Source organism: Oncorhynchus mykiss, chromosome 27, assembly GCF_057628025.1.
Source record: "Oncorhynchus mykiss isolate SJ-2025 chromosome 27, ASM5762802v1, whole genome shotgun sequence".
Classification (NCBI taxonomy): Eukaryota; Metazoa; Chordata; class Actinopteri; order Salmoniformes; family Salmonidae; genus Oncorhynchus; species Oncorhynchus mykiss.
In genome coordinates this window covers 29867399-29891088 of record NC_143048.1, presented here as the reverse complement: position 1 = coordinate 29891088, position 23690 = coordinate 29867399, and the positions used below count along the sequence as shown (strand labels likewise).

Sequence of the window (23690 nt, the reverse complement as noted above, 5' to 3'; positions counted from 1 at the left end):
TCTTAAGCTTTCGCCTGCAATATCAGTTCTGTTATACTCACAGACAATATTTTGACAGTTTTGAAAACTTTAGAGTGTTTTCTATCCTAAGCTGTGAATTATATGCATATTCTAGCATCTGGTCCTGAGAAATAGGCGGTTTACTTTGGGAACGTTATTTTTCCCAAAATAAAAATAGTGCCCCCTAGTAAGTCTGGCCAAGCAAGACTCAATTTGTGTTGAAATTAGGTCTAAGTGACAAAATAGTATCCATCAACCTGGTCAGTATTTGCAAGTGTCTATGTTGAATTGTTAACTCAATGGCACTTCCTTATTTAAATGGCACAGTTATGTACAGTATATAGTAAGGAATCATCATCAGTTTGGCTAACTCACATAGTGGCTTGTCCATTTGTATTTCCACATGTAGGGTGAAGACACTGACAGAGACCTAGAAGAGGAAACAGAGTGCAGTCCTCTAGAGAAAGGCTCTGAAAAGACCAACAACTCTCTGGAGAGCCTGTACAGCGGACAGAGTTCCTCCAGTAAGTCCTCTCCACAGGGATGTCAACACAAAGTCATGTCTCCCCTCATACAAGTCTGTAAATGAAGATACACGTTTCTAAATGAAGAATAAGCAAATGTGATGTGTTTTCATGCGTTTTATTTTACCATTGTATTACCATATCATTACTATTATATTACAATATTATCATAGGCTTGTAACCTTCCCTCCAACACAAGGATACACAAGCATAGGGGTGGCAGGTAGCCTAGTGGTTAGAGCGTTGGGAAAGTAACTGAAAGGTTGCTGGATCAAATCCCCGAGCTGACAAGGTAAAAATCTGTCGTTCTGCCCATGAAAAAAGCAGTTAACCCACTGTTCCCCGGTAGGCCGTCATTGGACATAAGAATTTGGTGTTAACTGACTTGCCTAGTTAAATAAAGGTTACTTTTCTTTTTTTTACACGCATGCTCATAGTCCAGGGGTAAATCTGTGCAGTGTAATCATACTGTCTTGTCTGTCTTGTCTCCTGTAGGCTCAGGTAGTGTGGCCTGCCTCTCAAATGGCTCCAGTACCAAAGACAGTCTGAGACTAGAAGAGGACGGCTCCTACAACGGACACTTCTGTGGTAGAGCACGGGTCCACACAGACTTTGTTCCCAGCCCATATGACACTGACTCCCTCAAACTCAAGGTAGACAGAAGATAATGCCTTTAGATTGGGGTAATGTGAAATGTCATGAACGATGTTGTTAAAAGCTGTTTCATGATTCATGAAATCTCTTGATGTCTCTTTCCAGGTTGGAGACATTATCAGTATCATCAGTAAACCTCCCATGGGCATATGGACAGGGATGCTGAACTACAAAGTGGGCAACTTCAAGTTCATCTACGTTGACATGCTCATGGAGAAAGAGAGAGAGGAGGAGGTGCCAAAAATCAGACCTCAGAGGATGAGCAAGAGACCACGACCAAAGACACTACTGGAACTACTGGAGCGTCTTCATCTAGAGGTGAGGGCTTAGAGGTCATGGCTAGAAGGGATCTAGCTTTTGTCAAATTAACTTCAGATTTGACTTTTCATAGAATGTTTGGAAAATGAACCTAGCCGGTTAGGAGAATTAGGTTAAGGTTAGGAAAAGGGTTAGGGTTAGCTAAAATTTTAAGAATCTTGTCTTTGAATGTTAATTTGACCAAAGCTGGATCTATCCATGATGGCCTGTTAAAATGACTGCCAAATACAGCCACATTTTTTTATTTCCTCTTTCCAGTAACCAATGAAATCTACACTGACAAAACAAAGTCAAGTGTCCCTCAACACTACCAGACACACAGTATTAATAATGGTGTTGTCTCAATTACCCCCCCCCCCCCCCAAAAAAAAAATACAAAAATAATAATAATAATATGCATAAACACCACCTAAAGCACTCAAAGGTGAACAAATTAGTATACGATTATGAAAGGTAGATGAGATGACATTGACAATGGAACTATGTCTTGTTTCTTCCAGGAGTATGCATCTGCACTGCTTCTGAATGGCTACCAGACAGTAGAGGACCTGAGGCACCTGCAGGAGAAACACCTTATAGAGCTGAACGTGATGAATCCAGAACACAGAGGCAGGCTGCTGGCTGCTGCAGACTGCAGATATACAGAGAGTGAGTAGCAAAACCAATTTCTACTGTAGCCTAACCCTACTGGATTTCTACTGGGGCAAAGGAAATGGCCAATTGTACCACAGACATTTTGTGCAACGCAGCACTACGCTCAGAAAGGAACATCCTGATCTTTGTGTGTTATGATGAGCAGATGCTTATAACAGCTATCATTTAAGATGTGCCCATCCGGCAGAGTTGACACCTGTCAGAGAGAGCACAATGTCTTCCTCTATTCTAATCCTCTATAAAAACACTGTAAGGCTCTGAAACACAAATGAAACAGAAAGATAGGTCTCCAATCCAGATTAAGAAATGAACAATACTAGCCAGTTTCTGTCAGCTGCTTACAAAACAGGATGCGTTCAATTAGCATAAGGCTTATTAATGTTTGTGTCCTCACATAATACCATTTCAATTAAGGTCATAAATGTGTGTTTGGGCTAATTTTGGACAGAACAGATGGCACTGCCGCCCTGGCTAAGTCAGATATCGTGACTGTGGGCTAGTTCCTGACCAAACAATGGCACTGCCACCCTGGCTGAACCAGATATCGTGACTGTGGGCTAGTTCCTGACCAAACAATGGCACTGCCACCCTGGCTGAACCAGATATCGTGACTGTGGGCTAGTTCCTGACCAAACAATGGCACTGCCACCCTGGCTAAACCAGATATCGTGACTGTGGGCTAGTTCCTGACCAAACAATGGCACTGCCACCCTGGCTGAACCAGATATCGTGACTGTGGGCTAGTTCCTGACCAAACAATGGCACTGCCGCCCTGGCTAAGTCAGATATCGTGACTGTGGGCTAGTTCCTGACCAAACAATGGCACTGCCACCCTGGCTGAACCAGATATCGTGACTGTGGGCTAGTTCCTGACCAAACAATGGCACTGCCACCCTGGCTGAACCAGACATCGTGACTGTGGGCTAGTTCCTGACCAAACAATGGCACTGCCACCCTGGCTGAACCAGATATCGTGACTGTGGGCTAGTTCCTGACCAAACAATGGCACTGCCACCCTGGCTGAACCAGATATCGTGACTGTGGGCTAGTTCCTGACCAAACAATGGCACTGCCACCCTGGTTGAACCAGATATCGTGACTGGCTGTTGGATTACCATGGCAGAGGTTATCAGCCAGGAAGGAATGTAGTCATTAAATCAAGCTTAATTCCATTTAGGTGGTGTGAGAATTTCAACCCTAATTAATTTTAATTGACTTGGATCGGGGCAGCCAACCTTGCAACCCGCAGGATCTGAGGATCCAACCAACCAGACTGTTTTGTTCTTGGGTTCACAGGCAATGACGTGAGGGAGAGTGAGGAGCCCTCTTCATCACACAGCCTGAAGGAGGAGAAGAGTGACTGTCCCAGAGACTCAGGCTGCTTTATTCCATCAGAGTGCTCTGAAAACAGCAAAGAAGACACAGAGAGCCAACCAGTCACACGCTGATAGGCTGCACTATCCTAATTAACATACCAGTATAAAAAGTTTATTAGCTATTATGTTTTGACTTGTAAATTACGATGGCTCACCAAGTTTGTCTCGTCTGTATTTGGTTTAACAAGGTGCGATCTCATTAATTAAATGTTAAATGTAGGCAATTTTTCTTAAAACCGATGAATTTGTTCCTCCTTATAAGCATCCATTTATGAACCTTTTTCTTTAACCTATTAATTCACATAAAGCACAGGGATCAAACTCATTCCACGGAGAGCTGCGGGTTCTCACTCCTCCCTTGCACTTGATTGATGAATTAAGGTTACTAATTAGGAAGGAACTCACCTCACCTGGTTGTCTAGGGCTTAATTGAAAGGGAAAGAACAAAACCTTCCAGTCACTAGGCCCTCCATGGAATGAGTTTGACACACCTGACAAAATATTTATGACAAATGATATCTTGTTTTTTTGTGTATTGTGCTGGAAACTATGACGTGTGTTTGGTTTTACTATCATTGTGGGGACCAGAAGGAGGCTATTTTAGGTTTAGGGGATTGGGGTTAGATGTTTGGGGTTAAGGTTTAAGGTTAGGGGTTAGGAAAAAATATGATTTTTAATGGGAATTAATTGTTTGGTCTCAACAAGGATAGTAAGACAAACGTGTGTGTGTGTGTGAGTGAGTGGGCAGGAGTTTGTACATATATTTTTTAACATTCCTGGTTTAACAAAATGTACAGACTTGTAGAACTCAATATACTGTAATTGCAATATGTCACACATTAATAAAGTATTTATGCATCAAGAGTCATCTGTCATTAGTCTAACTAATCCGTTAATTTGTACTGAATGTATCATTTATAATATAATTTCAAACTAAATGTGAAGAGAGCAAGGCGTTGTACAATATTGCTAAATGTTGCAAGCATCAAAATGTTGCCACAGTGAACACATATTTCAATACGTCATATATGACTAGTGTTCATGGGAAAGTTTGTTACTTTGCTTTCTCATCTGGTGTATGTATAAGCGATAACGAATGGATTGGACTACGTTACCCAGAAAATGCTTACCACATTTTAATGGTGACGTGTAGTTCTGTGGATTGTCCACATGACTCTGAATGGAGAATCCGTCGAGAAGTTTCTACTAGTTACCACAGTCACAAAATTATACATCGTAAAAATTCATGATAACATAAAATGTATTTTTGGTCTTAATTTAAGGATATGGTTAGTCATACGGTTAGCGGTGTGGCTAAGGGTTAGGTTTAAAATCACATTTTAAGAAGATACATGTTACAAATAGGCGGGGTTTATGACTTAGTGGATGTGGTAACTAGTGACGACCGTCAAGCGGTGACAACATATTAGCCTAGATTACGTTTTACTACGTCTCAATTCGGGGGGGATCAGTACTTGACAATGGCTGGGGAAATGTCTATGATCGGTAAGTAAGATTTAACCGTAACGTGTGCTTGTTGTTGTGCAACCAGCTGTTTAGCTAGCTAGCAAGTGGGCTGACAAGCATGTTAGTTGCTACCTAAATCATTATTAGTAGTCAATTAGCTGAAAATGTGTCAAACTGTCAACGCTGAGTGAATATGTAAATAAGTAGGTTAATTACGAGCTAGCTACGTAAACAACATACATACCTAAACCCACGTCTTTTTCTATATCTTCCATGTCGCAGGATCGGTCATTCTGGCTCTTTTTCTAGCTGGCTATCTGGGCCAACATTATCTGCCTCCACCGAAACCAAAAGTAATCGGCCTAGATCTTGGGACCACTTTCTGCTCAGTGGGAGTATTCCACCCGGGTACCGGGGATGTGGAGGTGATAGGGGATGAGGAGGGGCGGAAGAGCATCCCTAGTGCGGTGTCGTTCACCCCTACCGAAGTTCTCGCCGGTTACGAGGGTCAGGATCTGGCCGCCAACAATCCTCAAAACACCATCTATGATGCCAAGCGGTTTATTGGAAAGATATTCGAACAAGATCTCCTTCAGCAGGAAAGTGCTCGCTATCCATTCAAGGTACAGTACATACCGTCGAAGTCGAAAGTTTACATACACTTTAGCCAAATACATTTAATCTCAGTTTTCACAATTTCTGACATTTAATCCTAGTAAAAATTCCCTGTTTTAGGTTCAGTTAGGATCACCACTTAATTTTAAGAATGTGAAATGTTAGAATAATAGTAGTCATTTATTTCAGCTTTTATTTCTTTCATCACATTACCAGTGGGTCAGAAGTTTACATACACTCAATTAGTATTTGGTAGCTTTGCCTTTAAATTGTTTAACTTGGGTCAAACGTTTCGGGTAGCCTTCCACAAACTTCCCACAATAAGTTGGGTGAATTTTGGCCCATTTCTTCTGACAGAGCTGGTGTAACTGAGTCAGGTTTGTAGGTCTCCTTGCTCGCACACGCTTTTTCAGTTCTGTGCACAAATTTTCTATAGGATTGAGGTCAGGGCTTTGTGATGGCCACTCCACCTTGACTTTGTTGTCCTTAAGCCATTTTGCCACAACTTTGAAAGTATGCTTGTGGTCATTGTCCATTTGGAAGACCCATTTGCGACCAAGCTTTAACTTCCTGACTGATGTCTTGAGATGTGCTTCAATATATCCACATAATTTTCCTCCTCATGTGGCCATCTATTTTGTGAAGTGCACCAGTCCCTCCTGCAGCAAAGCACCCCCACAGCATGATGCTGCCACCCCCGTGCTTCACGGTTGGGATTGTGTTCTTCAGCTTGCAAGCCTCCCCCTTTTTCCTCCAAACATAACGATGGTCATTATGGCCAAACAGTTCTATTTTTGTTTGATCAGACCAGAGGACATTTCTACAAAAAGTACGATCTTTGTCCCCATGTGCAGTTGCAAACCGTAGTCTGGCTTTTTTTAATGGTGGTTTTGGAGCAGTGGCTTCTTTTTTGCTGAGCGGCCTTTCAGGTTGTGTCAATATAGGACTCGTTTTACTGTGGATATAGAGACTTTTGTACCTGTTTCCTCCAGCATCTTCACAAGGTACTTTGCTGTTCTGGGATTGATTTGCACTTTTCGCACCAAAGTACGTTCATCTCTCTTCCTGAGCGGTATGATGGCTGCGTGGTCTCACGGTGTTTATACTTGCGTACTATTGTTTGTACAGATGAATGTTGTACCTTCAGGTATTTGGAAATTGCTCCCAAGGATGAACCAGACTTGTGGAGGTCTACAATTCTTTTTCTGAGGTCTTGGCTGATTTCTTTTGATTGTCCCATGATGTCAAGCAAAGAGGCACTAAGTTTGAAGGTAGGCCTTGAAATACATCCACAGGTACACCTCCAATTGACTCAAATGATGTCAATTATCCTATCAGAAGCTTCTAAAGCCATGACATCATTTTCGGGAATTTTCCAAGCTGTTTAAAGGCACTGTCAACTTAGTGTATTTAAACAATTGCTGGAAAAATTACTTGTGTAATGCACAAAGTAGATGTCCTAACCGACTTTCCAAAACTATAGTTTGTTAACAAGAAATGTGGAGTGGTTGAAAAACGAGTTTTAATGACTCCAACCTAAGTGTATGTAAACTTCTGACTTCAACTGTACAGTACATACTCCTTTAGTTACTTTGACAGTCAATACACCACAGTGAAAATGATTGAATACAGCATTAGCATTTGGCTGCATAAGCTGTGTGATTGCAGGTGTATAAATATGCTATATCAATGACAGCTGTCTTTCATTTCTAATAACATACCTGTCTTTCAGGTGATAAATAACAATGGCAGTGCAGAGTTCTTGGTCACCACCAACCAGACGTTCACAGTTACTCCCGAGTTCATTGGTTCTCGGCTGCTGCTGAAGATGAGGAAGATGGCGGAGCATCACCTGGGTGTCCCCATCAAGAGGGCTGTTATCTCTGTCCCTGCTGAGTTTGATGATAGACAGAGGAACTACACCATCAGGGCTGCCAACCTGGCCGGTCAGTCTCTGTCTGGCAAAACTGTATCAACAGTCATACAATATCTGATTTGATGTGTTAACACTGCTACAGGAATTACTTACACTGTTTAGGTTTTTATTGTGTTCTCATTAAGAAACAGTTAATCATACAGGGATTGACATGAAGGGTTGCCCTATTGCTTGGGGCAAGAAAACTGAGCAGTCATCCAAGTTGAGCCTGCTGAGGTGTTTTTTTGTTGTTGTATAAGTGAAAACAATTCCCATCTTAAAACGGATCTTTCTGGTTCCTCCACATTGTGTAAGTGAAAGACAGTTTTAGGTGAGCTGAGCTCGTTCTATTTCTTATTTTTTTTATTTTTTTTTACTGATTACAGCTAATTAAACAATTCTGGTGGGCATGTACCTTAGACTTTAATGTCAATCCCTGATGTAATTAGGTGTTTGCTCTATGCCCATAACTGTGCTACTTATTCTATAGACAGAGAGAGCATGAGTAGAATATTGGACAGCCAATTCAAAGATATGACCAAATCTACACTACCATACTGTAAGAACTGTAACTAACATATGATTGTTCTGTTTACACCACACAGGACTGGACATCTTGCGTGTGATCAACGAGCCCACGGCTGCAGCGATGGCGTATGGGTTACACAAGGTGGACGTGTTCAACGTACTGGTGGTAGACCTGGGAGGAGGAACGCTGGACGTCTCTCTGCTCAATAAACAAGGGGGCATGTTCCTCACCAGAGCCATGGCAGGTAGGACACTATAATCAACTCCTTGTCATGTTGTAGTTACGCATGGTTTAGTTGGTGTCACTTTCATTTCTCTTCTGGTAGGTAGGGTGGCAGACCACGAGTAATCACAACACCTAGCCGACTAGGTGAAAAATCTTTCTATGAGCCCTTGAGCAAGGCACTTAACCATAATTGCTCCTGTAAGTCACTCTGGATAAGGGTGGGCAGTACAAGTGGAACATTTGCCATATTATATACTGAACAAAAATATAAACACAATTTCAACGATTATAGTTCATATCAGGAAATCAATGAATTGTAATCAATTCTTTAGGCCCTACTCTATGGATTTCACATGACTGGCAAGGGGCGCAGCCAATCAGAATTAGTTTTTCCCCACAAAATAACATTATTACAGACAGAAATATTCCTGTTTCATCAGCTGTCTGGGTGGCTGGTCTCAGATGATCCCGCAGGTAAGGAAGCTGGCTGTTGTGGTTACACGTGGTCTGCAGTTGTGAGGCCGGTTGGACGTATTGCCAAATTCTCTAAAATGACGTTAGAGGCGGCTTATGGTAGAGAAATTAACATTAAATTATCTGGCAGCAGCTCTGGTGGACATTCCTGCAGTCAGCAAGCCAATTGCACGCTCACTCAAAACATGAGAGATCTGTGGCATTGTGTTGTGTGCCAAAACTGCACATTTTAGAGTGGCCTTTTTTGTCTGTCTCCAGCACAAGATGCCCCTGTGTAATGATCATGCTCTTTATTCACCTTCTTGATATTCCACACCTGTAAGGTGGATGTATTATCTTGGCAAAGGAGAAATGCTCACTAACAATGATGTAAACAAAATTGGAATGAAATAAGCTTTTTGTGCATATGTAACATTTCTGGGATCTTTTATTTCAGCTCATGAAACAAGGGACCAACAACACTATGTTAAATGTATATTTTTGTTCAGTATAGTTGGAGGACCATTTAATATTGGCACAATTAATTCAAACCATACATGATAATGAATTTAAATGGAATTTATCCCAATACTACTAACATATTAATAGTATTATTGGACTCAGAATGACCCTTGTTTCCTAGGTAACAACAAGCTGGGGGGGCAGGACTTCAGCCAGAGGCTGCTCCAGTACACCATGGAGAGGGTTCGCCAGCAGTACGGCGTTCCCCCCACCCTCAAAGAGGACATCCACCGCCTCCGCCAGGCCGTGGAGATTGCCAAACTCAACCTCACCCTGCAGCTCAGTGCCCACCTCAGGGTACCCCTGCACCTGGAGCCCCAAGGGGACCCCAAGAAACCACCACAGGGGCCCGCCAAGGACCCAATCCCAGTCATCTTCCAAGCAGTCATCACCCGTGAGCTGTTTGAAGAGTTGAACGACGACCTCTTTCAGAAGGTTCTGGCACCTGTAGAGACAGTGCTGGCCGAGGGCCACCTTGGGAAGGAGGAGGTGGATGAGATAGTTCTGGTGGGAGGCTCCACCCGCATCCCTAGGATCAGGAAGCTGATCAGTGAATACTTTGGGAAGGAGCCCAACACCTCAGTGGACCCAGACTTGGCAGTGGTGACCGGGGTGGCCATCCAGGCTGGCATCATGGGGGGCTCCTGGCCCCTACAGGTCAGCGCTATAGAGATCCCCAACAGACACCTCCGCAAGACCAACTTCAATTGATCTAGTCTAGAGAGGTGGTAATGGACATAAGGATGCCACCAGACAGAGACTTGCCATATTAAAGGATGGTCTGCATTTGAACTGTTAATTGTCCTTCTCCATCTTCACCACGTGTGCAATAGTCCTATGAGGTTAAAATATGATCTTCTTCAGCTCTAATAATAGATACTGGAATATATTTTCACAGAGAAACTCAAATTACACCATCACTTGTTTACTGCTGGCCCAATTTATTGGACCAACTGTGGTAGATTGAAATGGTATTGAATTCAGGGAACAACCTTTATTTTTACCGAACTGTGACCAGCCAATACACCTTCAGCAATTTATTTATTTATAGCGTATGTCTGTGCATGTGTGCGAGCGTGTTTGTACTGCGTGGGGGTGGGGGTGGGGGGGTACAGCACATTAGGAGTATTTGTTTTTCAGCGGATGACAACACACTTGTGCCTTTTCAGAGAGCTGCTGTGGTTGTGTGGAGCTGTACTGTGCTTTTAAGTCACCTGATATGAACTACCACCAGTCATATTGACTAGGGCAGTATTCTATTAGAGTTTTAGACCAAATATGTTTGCACATATTGTTAGGCTACTGCTTGAATGTAAAGCTACTATGTTCAGCTTAGCGAGATGTCGGTATTGTATTGGATAACTGATGAATTGTCAAAATAAGGGGCATACCAACTTGGGCTAAATATTGCACTTTGAAAATGATAGAACTTGTTAGCCAGCATCATTCTGGTGCAATTGAATTATAAGAATCACAGAGTACACGGTCTGACATTTAGTACTTCAGCAGACACTCTGGATAAGAGTGATTTACAGGCGCAATTAGGATGAAGCACCTTGCTCAAGAGCATGTTGACAATTTTCACCTTGTCGGCTCGGGGATTCAAACCAGAGCCCTTTGGTTACAGGCCCAACACTCTTAACCACTAAGCTACCTGTATATAGAAGTACTTATTGTAAGTGCCATAAAAAGACCCAAGGCTTATGGTGCGTGCTACCGTGTGCCACAAGACCGCTGGTTGTAGAGTAATGGCTGTTAGAGCCCATGGCATTGGAGAACAAACATGTTGGTTGATAATTTACTACTATTAGTCAATTCTAATTATCTCATGTAGGGAATGTACATTCCAAAATACCAGTCTAGTCAGGGCTGATGCAGCGGACAACTGTAAATACTGTATGCATTCCTTGAACATGCCTCAGATAATGTACTGATTGCAGTTCTCTGTAGTGATGTGCTATAGGAATTTCTGAGTACGTAATTTAAGATTTTTGTACTGCACGTTTTGCTTATATTCTTCAAAGCACCCCTCTCATATGGTCCCATTAGATATCTGCTTGTGCTACATGCTGCTTTTCAACAAAACATTCAGAATTTCCCTAAATACCATTATTGAATTTGTCGTGAAATTGTATTTTCTTTATGAGCTTTATTACGAACAAATCCATTCAGACAGACATTGCCATTGAAGTAAGGGAAAATATCAACAGATGCATCCCATGACAGACTGACTTTCTAATACAGGTGGAAGGTAAAAAGGACATTTGTGATCATGTTCCCAGAACACTGAGTGCTAAAATCTTGTAACATCCAGTTACCATCATCACTAGCTTCTTCAGCAATGTGGTAACATCACCATTTAATTATTATATTTTTTTAACTAGGCAGGTCAGTTGAGAACAAATTCTTATTTACAATGACAGCCTATCGGTGGGTTAACTGCCTTGTTCAGCGGCAGAACGACAGATTTTTACCTTGTCAGCTCGGGGATTTGATCTTGCAACCTTCTGGTTACTGGCCCAACGCTCGAACCACTAGGCTACCTGTCGCCTCACTCCATAATTGAGGGGAAATAATGTCAGTATAACAGAGATCTACAATGGTGTTAGTTACTGGCATGGGCCAGTAATATAACATACAGTGCCTTCAGAAAATATTCATACCCCTCATCTTATTCCACATTGTGTTACAGCCTGGATTAAATAGATTTTTACACACAATACCCCATGAAAGTGAAAACATGTTTTTAGAAATGTTTGCAAATTTATTGAAAATGAAATACATAAATCAAATGTACTTGTTAGAATCACCTTTATCAGCGATGAAAGTATTTGCATCTTTCTGGGTGAGTTTAAGAGCTTTGCCCACCTGGATTGAGTCCATGTGATTTAAGCACTTTTTACTCCTAAATGTATTTAGGGTTGAAGGCATTTCAGCTTTTCATTTTTAATTACATTTGTAAAAAACATTCTACTGACATGGGTATTTTGTGTGTAGGCCAGTGACGATCTAAATTGAATCCATTTTAAATTCAGGCTGAAACACAACAAAATGTGAAATAAGTCAGGGGGTGTGAATACTTTCTGAAGACACTGTACATCAAGCGTTCACATTCAGTAGGAATATGGTTGATATGAGCTAAATCTACACAGTCAACAGTAACGCCAACCTAAATGGTTTGTTAGTTACGTTCTAGCTACAAAAATACCACAAAGTACATCACTTCGGTATCAGAAGCATTTTAATTATTGACTTCTGAGGCACATAAATACCAAAGGAGTAAATGAACACAAGTCTATCCATTCCTTGACCCTGTGTGAACTATAATGATACTCAGCGTCACCCCTTCAACAGCCTCCAGCTTTATGTTCACAGTTAATATAACACACCTCACTTCATCTCATCACAGACACCCTTTCATGTCCCCCTATAGAAACCAATTGATTTGATGCACTTTGCTTTTCAAACACCACGAGTTCAAATGCCATTGAGAAGTTGGGCCAGCAAAGTATTTCAATTACTTTCAGAAACTCTTCAACACTATAGCTATTATTATACATAATCAGAATGAAATTTCCAATATAATGCTCAGCCAGCCATAGCACCTAAAACATCTGTAATATGTACACTATGTAGGACTGCACACTGAGGGTAGGGGTGAAATCTCTACATAATACATGCACTGTACACATCCTTTAAAAATCAAAACACATTCACAATGAACCCGAAAACACTGAGTAAACATTAGTTCTGCCTGAGACAGCACAGCTCCACAAGTCACTTAGTATTGTATATCATATGCTTGGAAATGCTGTTCAAATCATTATCTTACATCATGTAACTATTTCAGTGGGAGAAGGCAGGACTTCTGTAAACAGCTTGTTCATGTTCTTTTTGTTCCTAGAAATTAGAATAGCGCCCAAAGGCAAGAAAAAGGAGCATGCTGCACAAATAGTAATTCCTGTAAATAATAAGAATTGGCTGTGCTATAAAGTGACTGCAAGAAATCCAAATAACAGTGTAGAAACAAACAAATAAGCATTGGACCAGGGCTCCAAGCATCTAGAGCAGGGGTGGGAAAAACTACGGCCGAGGGCCAGATCCGGCCCATGAACCCATTCAATCCCAGCACACGGGAGGTTTAAGTAAATATATATATATAAATGGACCAATATATTTTTAAATTGCCCTTTTTTCTGGCCAACAAATTGGTAAAAAATATAAATAAAATGCATGACTCTCCACTGAATGTTGAAATCCTGATGTGGAACTCGAGCCAACAAGTTTGCCCACAGAGGTGAGGAGAAGAGGCCATAGATCAGATCTGACGAATCAATCAGTTCATCAATAAAAAGTGCATTTAGTCCCACATTGTATATAACAAGGAAAAACAAACCCATTTACAGAATGTACAAAGGAATGGGTGGTGCTTGCCTTGGATTCTTCAGCAATACAGCAGCCTGTCAATCAGTCAGTCAGTAAGTAGGAGGAACAAACCAATAATTATCTGGATACACTGAGTAAAACAAGAGTAATCATAACAATAGATAAGCCCAATCACAAGACAGTCACTTGGAAGTCTTAATTTACTCAGTTTCCACATGCTAGTAGAGTCGGGTGTCACATTAGGTGAGTAGATTCACATTCGGTGAGTAAGAGTCAATGGGAGATGCCTTCGTTGTTGTAGTAGTCGAAGCCATTCTCCATGTACAGGTCCTCAGCACTGCCCACACCATTGCTCACCTCTGGGAGGCAGAAGAGAGAAGGCACATCACAGTCAGTGTTCACAGGGTATTTCACTGATGGAGTGTACAACACAGACCACATCAATACACAGATCATCCAAAACAATATCACTGCAGCATCATATCCAAACCACACCAGAGAAATCCCTTAGGTTTGCTCTGTATGTCACCACTTATCTCTTCTAAGTGACTATACATACTAGTGGTTATTCTAGAGTGGTTTGGACTGACTGATGGTCATTGAAGACCCTCATCAGACGTACCTTTCACCACCCACCAGGAGAGGCTGGTGGGTCTCAGTGGGCTGTCTAGGCACCCTTTTAAATGACACAGGTCTCTGGTGGGTGATTGGGGAGGAGAGGGGGAAAGGCGGGGCAGGCAGAGAGAGAGGGGAAGGGAGGGATGGAATGGAGGAGGAATGGTCGAACGAATGGTCACAGCAGGCAGAGGAGGATGGAGAGATGGCAGGATGAAGAGGAGTGGAGGTGGAGAGGAGTGCAGGTCACACACACACAGGTTGAGACTGCTACTGCGGTTGACCTTGGGAAGGATAATTACATTACAAACACTCAGAGATGCATGCTGGGATAGGGTAACACACTGACATTCCCAGACACTCCTAAAATGGCTGCCTTTCCTTGTCTCCTTTTCTGTGACCACTGATTAATAGGTGAAAGCAATATGGCTGGCCAAAACAATCAGGCATCCACTTCATCTATCCAATGTCATCAGATCAGTGGTAAATAAATAAGGAGATGAGAAAAGGAGGGGAAGCCATTTCAGAGTACTGGGACACAGCCAGAGAAACAAACACACAATACAATAAACACAGGCAGTGCAGCTCTCCTCTCTGTGGGGTCCTTCCTTACCGGAGAAGATGAGTTTCTCCTTCATGATGTTGAGGTCTCTGCTGGACCTTCGGACCGCGGCACTCAGCATGATCTGTTCAGGGTTGTAGCTGTGCATGCCACTCAACCTCCACCTGGAGAGGAAAGGTCACAGAGGGCAGGACATCATATAGAGCAGGGTTCACCTGCTCTATATGAGAGCCCTGATATAGAGCCTCTGGTCATACCACAGTACTTCTGCCTCTGGTCTCAAGGACCTGTCCTATATGGAGCTAAAGGCATGTCAAAATGTGTCGGCCATTTTGCGTGGAGATTGCTACTCTAGGTCAACGTGTGGGCCCTGGACACCATTTTGCCTCAAATTCTTCTACTTCTATTTGGCTGACCTCAAAATAACACCAAGCAAACAGACGGATATTGAAGTTGGTTGCTGTACTGAATCTATAAGGACATGTACAAATAGACCAGAGTCTGAGGGAAAGACTTCTCCACTTCTCTGAAAGAACGTACTTCAGTTAATGACTAGTTGTGATCCTTTACTGACTAGTTGTGACCAATGATTTATATATACACTAGATAACTGAAAGTGGGCACTGTGTTGAAGCCACCGTGCCTCCATCTTGGCACTCCCTAAATATGTTTTACAATGGTAGGGAAGCTATAGAAATTGCTTTATTAAAGTCTACATTCATTTTGGCCACATTTATTCTATTACAGACACATTAATGCATACTCATACATTATATGATGTGAGCTAAACATAAAAATATATTTTTTTATACCTAAATACATGTAATTTTGTCCTTGATCACATTTAATTGAAGGACTGTGCCTACTAAGGCGTGCAAATATGGCCGACCGGTGGCTTCATTGCCTCTTAATGGCCAATACATAGCATCAGCCATCCAGGGTTTATATACATCATTGGTTGTGACTAGCTTTGAGCATCACAACACTAACTGGAGTAATATCGGAGGCAAGAAGATTTACTTCCACAACATAATTTTGTTATGGTAATTAACAAATAGAGGCACATAAATTAAATTATTACATTAGCATTATTGTGTCTTGGCTAATGCATCAATGCACTTAAAAAAACAGCAAAGCAGAGCTTTTGTCCAAATCAACACCATAAATGAAAAGAGCTCTTCCTTGTTTAATACAATTCTATAATTAATTTGCAGACTGTCATTCGGTCGATAATGTAAACAGTAAAACTCAACATGGATAAAAGTGAACACAAGCATTTGTGCTGTGAGGGACAAAGTACTGCGGTCTGCCACTAAAAGGCCAATACTGGTAGGCTCGCTTGTATTTATTCTCTCCTCCAGTGGGGAGAATGAGAAGTGGCAGCAGTGAAATACAACAATACAGGTGAGAGAAAGACAGAAACAGAAGATTTAAAGGATGAGGTATACAGAAAGGATGAAATGATACAGCAAAATTGTCTATAAAGGGAAATGGAGAGAGTGGAAGAGGGAGAAAAAGGAAACGCAGAGTGGGTCAGAGTTGACCCAGTTACCTGATAATGTGATAGCTGAGAGATGCCAGAATGCAGCAGAGAAGAGGAGCATGCACATCAGCCAGAGGAGAGGAAGAAGAAAAAGGAGGAAGAGGAGGGAACAAGGACAAAAGAAGGTGGAGAGATTGAGGTCAGTTTAGAAGGCTGCAGCGGCCAGCAAACCCCACACCATAAGACTAGAGGATGGAGATCTTGCTCTGCTGTCCTCCATCCCACAACATGGCTCAGGAAGGAAAGTGAAATTCATAGAGAAACTCCCATAGCAACAGCTTCCTACAGTCTTTCAGAGTTTTCAAGGAAGCATACTTTCTGGTTTCATGTTACTTAAAAGTACAAAGAACTGCAAGGGGAAACATTGTTAAGTTGACGAGAGATACTTCTCCAGCTGATTCTCCAAGCCATCGTGTTGACATTGTAAATGAGCTTTATCAAATAATTACACTTTCATCCATCCCTGTGTTTTAACACACTTGCTGGAAAATGGCCTGTGAATACCCACTACACAATTGTATTCCCATTGGCTGGATGGTATTCCTCTGCTAAAGGACTCTTGCCTTTCACTGAAGTTATTTGGGAGAGGAGGGTGAATAAAACACTGTAGTAGCCTGTCTCAGCCTCCAGTATTTATGCTGCAGTAGTTTTTGTGTCGGGGGGCTAGGGTCAGTTTGTTATATCTGGAGTACTTCTCCTGTCCTATTCGGTGTCCTGTGTGAATTTAATTATCTCTTTCTCTCTCTCGGAGGACATGAGCCCTAGGACCATGCCTCAGGACTGCCTGGCATGATGAGTCCTTGCTGTCCCCAGTCCACCTGGCCGTGCTGCTGCTCCAGTTTCAACTGTTCTGCCTTATTATTATTGGACCATGCTGGTCATTTATGAACATTTGAACATCTTGGCCATGTTCTGTTATAATCTCCACCCGGCACAGCCAGAAGAGGACTGGCCACCCCACATAGCCTGGTTCCTCTCTAGGTTTCTTCCTAAGTTTTGGCCTTTCTAGGGAGTTTTTCCTAGCCACTGCATTGCTTGCTGTTTGGGGTTTTAGGCTGGGTTTCTGTACAGCACTTTGAGATATCAGCTGATGTACGAAGGGCTATAGAAATAAATTTGATTTGATTTGGATTCACTGTCGAAGATCAACAATGACCTTAAAAAGAATCATGGTTAATCTTCCCTTTAGGAAACCCTAATTAATGTAATATAAACGGTAATCTGTGTATGCAGAGTTCTGTTAATGTGTGCTTGTACAATATACAGGAGCCTGCTGGTCCTCTGTAGCTCAATTGGTAGTTTATGGCTCTTGCAATGCCAGGATAGTGGGTTGGAATCCCAGGACCACTCCATACATAATAAATGGTTGCATGCATGACTAAGTCACTTTGGATAAAAGCGTCTGCTAAATGGCGGATATCATTATATTATTGAACATTAAGCCCCTGATAGGTAGAACACACACCACTAGGTGGAAGGAGAGGGTGTGAAGCAGACACAGAGGGAGGAAGAGATGTGTTAACTGTGTAAAGGGTGCCAGAGGCACTACAGCAGTAATAACAGGCAATCAATCGTCTGTGTGTGAGTGAGTGTTGACAATATTCCCATGCCCAGTGCTATGTAGGCACAGTAAAACATCTGCTTTCTTCCTCCTTTAAATCAGTTGACTAATACATCTCCAGTAAAAACACTGAGGTTAATTACTACCTAGTACTACATTTAAAAAGGACATCCTGTGAAAATAATCATAAAAATCAGCAGAAGAGGAGGACTTACTTTTGGAATACAAAAATTCCTATAACTACAGTGAAGGAGATGAGCTCAGCAGCGACCCAGATCAGACAGTATTCATCTGGACTCTGAAACACAACATGGTAGCATTAGACCACCAGGTGGCACCATCTCCTAAAACAACTCAACAAACTTAAGTCATACTTCCCTAAAATGATGTAATAATGAAATTCATGTAATATTGTGGTACAGAAATTAATGTTCACTGCATAATGGATTAGTTATTCAAAGGTTAACAAAAGAGAATACTCTAGTCAGAATAATGTAACTAGGAGTAAAATGACAATTTAAAGAAGTTCCACATACACCGAGATCCCATACTACCAAACAGGGTGGGTGTAGGTAGTGGCCATATTGACTAGCTAACAGACAGGGTGGGTGTAGGTAGTGGCCATATTGACTAGCTAACAGACAGAGAGACAGACAGGGTGGGTGTAGGTAGTGGCCATATTGACTAGCTAACAGACAGGGTGGGTGTAGGTAGTGGCCATATTGACTAGCTAACAGACAGGGTGGGTGTAGGTAGTGGCCATATTGACTAGCTAACAGACAGAGAGACAGACAGGGTGGGTGTAGGTAGTGGCCATATTGACTAGCTAACAGACAGGGTGGTGGGTGTAGGTAGTGGCCATATTGACTAGCTAACAGACAGGGTGGGTGTAGGTAGTGGCCATATTGACTAGCTAACAGACAGGGTGGTGGGTGTAGGTAGTGGCCATATTGACTAGCTAACAGACAGGGTGGGTGTAGGTAGTGGCCATATTGACTAGCTAACAGACAGGGTGGTGGGTGTAGGTAGTGGCCATATTGACTAGCTAACAGACAGGGTGGGTGTAGGTAGTGGCCATATTGACTAGCTAACAGACAGGGTGGGTGTAGGTAGTGGCCATATTGACTAGCTAACAGACAGAGAGACAGGGTGGGTGTAGGTAGTGGCCATATTGACAAGCTAACAGACAGGGTGGATGTAGGTAGTGGCCATATTGACTAGCTAACAGACAGGGTGGGTGTAGGTAGTGGCCATATTGACAAGCTAACAGACAGGGTGGGTGTAGGTAGTGGCCATATTGACAAGCTAACAGACAGGGTGGATGTAGGTAGTGGCCATATTGACTAGCTAACAGACAGGGTGGTGGGTGTAGGTAGTGGCCATATTGACTAGCTATATATAAATGTTACTTACCCTACATTATTCATCTCATATGCATACGTATATACTGTACTCTATATCATCGACGGTATCCTTATGTAATACATGTATCACTAGCCACTTTATACTATACTATGCCACTTTGTTTACATACTCATCTCATTTGTACATACTGTACCCGATACCATCTACTGTATCTTGCCTATGCTGCTCTGTACCATCACTCATTCATATATCCTTATGTACATATTCTTTATCCCCTTACACTGTGTACAAGACAGTAGTTTTGGAATTGTTAGTTAGATTACTTGTTATTACTGCATTGTCGGAACTAGAAGCACAAGCATTTCGCTACACTCGCATTAACATCTGCTAACCATGTGTATGTGACAAATAAAATTTGATTTGATTTGATAACAGACAGGGTGGGTGTAGGTAGTGGCCATATTGACTAGCTAACAGACAGGGTGGGTGTAGGTAGTGGCCATATTGACTAGCTAACAGACAGAGAGACAGGGTGGGTGTAGGTAGTGGCCATATTGACAAGCTAACAGACAGGGTGGATGTAGGTAGTGGCCATATTGACTAGCTAACAGACAGGGTGGGTGTAGGTAGTGGCCATATTGACAAGCTAACAGACAGGGTGGGTGTAGGTAGTGGCCATATTGACTAGCTAACAGACAGAGACAGACAGGGTGGGTGTAGGTAGTGGCCATATTGACAAGCTAACAGACAGGGTGGGTGTAGGTAGTGGCCATATTGACTAGCTAACAGACAGGGTGGGTGTAGGTAGTGGCCATATTGACTAGCTAACAGACAGAGAGACAGGGTGGGTGTAGGTAGTGGCCATATTGACTAGCTAACAGACAGGGTGGGTGTAGGTAGTGGCCATATTGACTAGCTAACAGACAGGGTGGGTGTAGGTAGTGGCCATATTGACTAGCTAACAGACAGGGTGGTGGGTGTAGGTAGTGGCCATATTGACTAGCTAACAGACAGGGTGGGTGTAGGTAGTGGCCATATTGACTAGCTAACAGACAGGGTGGTGGGTGTAGGTAGTGGCCATATTGACTAGCTAACAGACAGGGTGGGTGTAGGTAGTGGCCATATTGACTAGCTAACAGACAGGGTGGGTGTAGGTAGTGGCCATATTGACTAGCTAACAGACAGGGTGGTGGGTGTAGGTAGTGGCCCTATTGACTAGCTAACAGACAGGGTGGTGGGTGTAGGTAGTGCCCATATTGACTAGCTAACAGACAGGGTGGGTGTAGGTAGTGGCCATATTGACTAGCTAACAGACAGGGTGGGTGTAGGTAGTGGCCATATTGACTAGCTAACAGACAGGGTGGTGGGTGTAGGTAGTGCCCATATTGACTAGCTAACAGACAGGGTGGGTGTAGGTAGTGGCCATATTGACTAGCTAACAGACAGGGTGGGTGTAGGTAGTGGCCATATTGACTAGCTAACAGACAGGGTGGGTGTAGGTAGTGGCCATATTGACTAGCTAACAGACAGGGTGGTGGGTGTAGGTAGTGCCCATATTGACTAGCTAACAGACAGGGTGGGTGTAGGTAGTGGCCATATTGACTAGCTAACAGACAGGGTGGGTGTAGGTAGTGGCCATATTGACTAGCTAACAGACAGGGTGGGTGTAGGTAGTGGCCATATTGACTAGCTAACAGACAGGGTGGGTGTAGGTAGTGGCCATATTGACTAGCTAACAGACAAAGAGACAGGGTGGGTGTAGGTAGTGGCCATATTGACTAGCTAACAGACAGGGTGGGTGTAGGTAGTGGCCATATTGACTAGCTAACAGACAGAGAAAGACAGGGTGGGTGTAGGTAGTGGCCATATTGACTAGCTAACAGACAGAGAGAGACAGGGTGGGTGTAGGTAGTGGCCATATTGACTAGCTAACAGACAGGGTGGGTGTAGGTAGTGGCCATATTGACAAGCTAACAGAGAGAGAGAGAGACAGGGTGGGTGTAGGTAGTGGCCATATTGACTAGCTAACAGACAGGGTGGGTGTAGGTAGTGGCCATATTGACTAGCTAACAGACAGAGACAGACTGGGTGGGTGTGGGTAGTGGCCATATTGACTAGCTAACAGACAGACAGACAGGGTGGGTAAAATATACAGTGCTTTCCTGAACTCCATGGACGGGCTCTATTCTGTAGTCTTCACCACACATAGTGTTCCCTGCTGGGAGTCAGTCTGCCAACCCAGAGAGGAGTGCCAAGAGGGCCTGGGGCAATGTGGTTTGCTGTAGGAGTAATGGTGTGTGGGTAATGGTGTGGGTGCTGTAGGAGTAATGGTGTGGGGGTGCTGTAGGAGTAATGGTGTGTGGGTAATGGTGTGGGGGCTATAGGAGTAATGGTGTGTGGGTGCTGTAGGAGTAATGGTGTAGGAGTAAGGGTGGGGGTGCTAGAGGGTGCTGTGAGGGACTTACCATGAGCCAGATGGGGTAAGGCACCTTTCTGAGGATGTTGGGGGCTTCAGAGGAGACAGAGGAGACCCCGCTGCACCAGAGCACAGAGAACAGCCAGGGCTCGTTGACCGTGTACAGAGTAACACTCACATTGCTCCTGGAGAACTCTCTGGGGGGTGCAGACAGACACATTCATACACACATATACAGAAGAAGCACACACAGTGCGTGTGTGTGTGTGTGTGTGTGTGTGTGTGTGTGTGTTAACCCACCGGATATCATCTGGGCTGGCCTGGCTGTAACGTAACAGTAGTCTGCTGATTCCCTGCTGGTGAAGGACCTGAGGAGGCAGCTTCTCTACTGACGTCTGTTGCAGCCCTGGAACCACCTGTCTTACCTGCCCCCTGTCCCAGTCTGGGGTCCACATCACCTGCCAACACACACACATACAGACAGAGACACACACATAGCGAGTGAGAGCATGACAGAGAGAGTGTGACAAAGAGAGAAAGAGAGCGAGAGCGACCGACACAGAGAGAGCGAGAGCGACCGACACAGAGAGAGCGAGAGCGACCGACACAGAGAGAGCGAGAGCGACCGACACAGAGAGAGCGAGAGAGACCGACACAGAGAGCCCGACACAGAGAGAGCGAGAGAGACCGACACAGAGAGAGCGAGAGAGCGACACCGAGAGAGACCGACACAGAGAGAGACCGACACAGAGAGAGACCGACACAGAGAGAGACCGACACAGAGAGCGAAAGAGACCGACACAGAGAGCGAAAGAGACCGACACAGAGAGCGAAAGAGACCGACACAGAGAGCGAAAGAGACCGACACAGAGAGCGAAAGAGACCGACACAGAGAGCGAAAGAGACCGACACAGAGAGCGAAAGAGACCGACACAGAGAGCGAAAGAGACCGACACAGAGAGCGAAAGAGACCGACACAGAGCGCGAGAGAAAGAGAAAGAGGGCGAGAGAAAGAGGGCGAGAGAAAGAGCACGACAAAGAGAGTGCGACAGAAAGAGAAAAGGGGGAGAGCGAAAGAGAGAGCGAGAGCGACCAACACAGAGAGCGAGAGACCGACACAGAGAGAGAGAAAGAGCACGAGAGCGAAACAGAGAGCGACCAACACAGAGAGAGCGACCGAGAGGGAGCGAGAGCGAGAGCTCGAGAGAGAGCTCGAGAGAGAGAGAGCTCGAGAGAGAGAGCGCGAGAGAAAGAGAGCGCGAGAGAAAGAGAGCGCGAGAGAAAGAGAGCGCGAGAGAAAGAGAGCGCGAGAGAAAGAGCGCGAGAGAGAGAGCGCGAGAGAGAGAGCGCGAGAGAGAGAGAGCGAGAGAGAAAGAGCATGCGAGAGAGCGAGAGAGAAAGAGCATGCGAGAGAGAGAGAGAGAGCATGCGAGAGAGAGAGAGAGAGAGAGAAAGAGCATGCGCGAGAGAGAGAAAGAGCATGCGAGAGAGAGAGAAAGAGCATGCGAGAGAGAGAGAGAAAGAGCATGCGAGAGAGAGAGAAAGAGCATGCGAGAGAGAGAGAAAGAGCATGCGAGAGAGAGAGAGAAAGAGCATGCGAGAGAGAGAGAGAGCATGCGAGAGAGAGAGAGAAAGAGCGCGCGAGAGAGAGAAAGAGCATTGCGAGAGAGAAAGAGAGAGAGAGAAAGAGAGAGAGAGAGAGAGAGATAAAGAGCTCAGGAGAGAGAGAGAAAGAGCGCATGAGAGAGAGCGAGAGAAAGAGCGCGAGAGAGAGAGAGAGAGATAAAGAGCTCAGGAGAGAGAGAGAAACAGCGCATGAGAGAGAGAGAGAGAGAAAGAGCGCGTGAGAGAGAGAAAGAGCGCGCTAGAGAGAAAGAGCGCTAGAGAGAGAGCGAGAAAGAGCGAGAGAGAGAAAGAGCGTGCGAGAGAGGGAAAGAGAGCGCGGGGCACAGAGAAAAAGAGAAAGGCGAAGAAAGAGCAAGAGAGAAAG

The 23690-nt window shown here is 43.8% G+C and overlaps 3 protein-coding genes across 11 annotated transcripts in view; 2 read left to right on the top strand and 1 right to left on the bottom strand.

The window, feature by feature from the left end:
* LOC110507911 (SAM domain-containing protein SAMSN-1) overlaps positions 1-4388 on the top strand; it is a 29480-nt gene extending 25092 nt beyond the window's left edge. For all 3 annotated transcript variants that reach the window (XM_036965394.2, XM_036965393.2, XM_090223850.1), the window contains 5 exons: positions 410-524; positions 1020-1177; positions 1284-1496; positions 1997-2144; positions 3447-4388. In XM_036965394.2, coding sequence (XP_036821289.2) covers positions 410-524; positions 1020-1177; positions 1284-1496; positions 1997-2144; positions 3447-3598 — 786 coding nt within the window. In that variant the 3' untranslated portion in view covers positions 3599-4388. The remainder of the gene's footprint in view (positions 1-409; positions 525-1019; positions 1178-1283; positions 1497-1996; positions 2145-3446) is intronic.
* Positions 4389-4907: 519 nt separating this feature from the next.
* On the top strand, positions 4908-11369 carry LOC110507910 (heat shock 70 kDa protein 13). Its single transcript, XM_021588329.3, has 5 exons — positions 4908-5032; positions 5276-5616; positions 7341-7554; positions 8129-8296; positions 9374-11369. The coding sequence occupies exons 1-5, from the start codon at positions 5008-5010 to the stop codon at positions 9961-9963; spliced, it is 1338 nt and encodes a 445-aa protein (XP_021444004.2). The 5' UTR covers positions 4908-5007; the 3' UTR covers positions 9964-11369.
* Positions 11370-12475: 1106 nt separating this feature from the next.
* The window catches only part of LOC110507909 (glycerophosphodiester phosphodiesterase 2), a 107185-nt gene continuing 95970 nt past the window's right edge, over positions 12476-23690 (bottom strand). For 2 of the 7 annotated variants that reach the window (XR_005039957.2, XR_016492483.1), the window contains 6 exons: positions 22001-22158; positions 21750-21897; positions 18135-18217; positions 14867-14979; positions 14261-14537; positions 12476-13997 (listed from right to left, as the gene is read on the bottom strand). Coding sequence is in view for 4 of the 7 variants with exons in the window: in XM_036964705.2 (XP_036820600.1) it covers positions 13912-13997; positions 14867-14979; positions 16368-16382; positions 18135-18217; positions 21750-21897; positions 22001-22158 (603 nt within the window). In the remaining 3 variants the exon portion in view is untranslated. Of the gene's footprint in view, positions 13998-14260; positions 14538-14866; positions 14980-16367; positions 16383-18134; positions 18218-21749; positions 21898-22000; positions 22159-23690 lie in introns of all 7 variants that reach the window. The other 5 variants (XM_036964705.2, XM_036964706.2, XM_036964707.2 and 2 more) reach the window with 3 other exon arrangements.

Excerpts from the sequence above, each read along its gene's own strand:
- LOC110507910 (XM_021588329.3), top strand. The coding sequence starts at position 5,008 with ATGGCTGGGGAAATGTCTATGATCG. Across the intron at positions 5,033-5,275 it reads TGGGGAAATGTCTATGATCG|GATCGGTCATTCTGGCTCTT; the intron begins GTAAGTAAGATT and ends TCCATGTCGCAG. Across the intron at positions 8,297-9,373 it reads CCTCACCAGAGCCATGGCAG|GTAACAACAAGCTGGGGGGG; the intron begins GTAGGACACTAT and ends CTTGTTTCCTAG.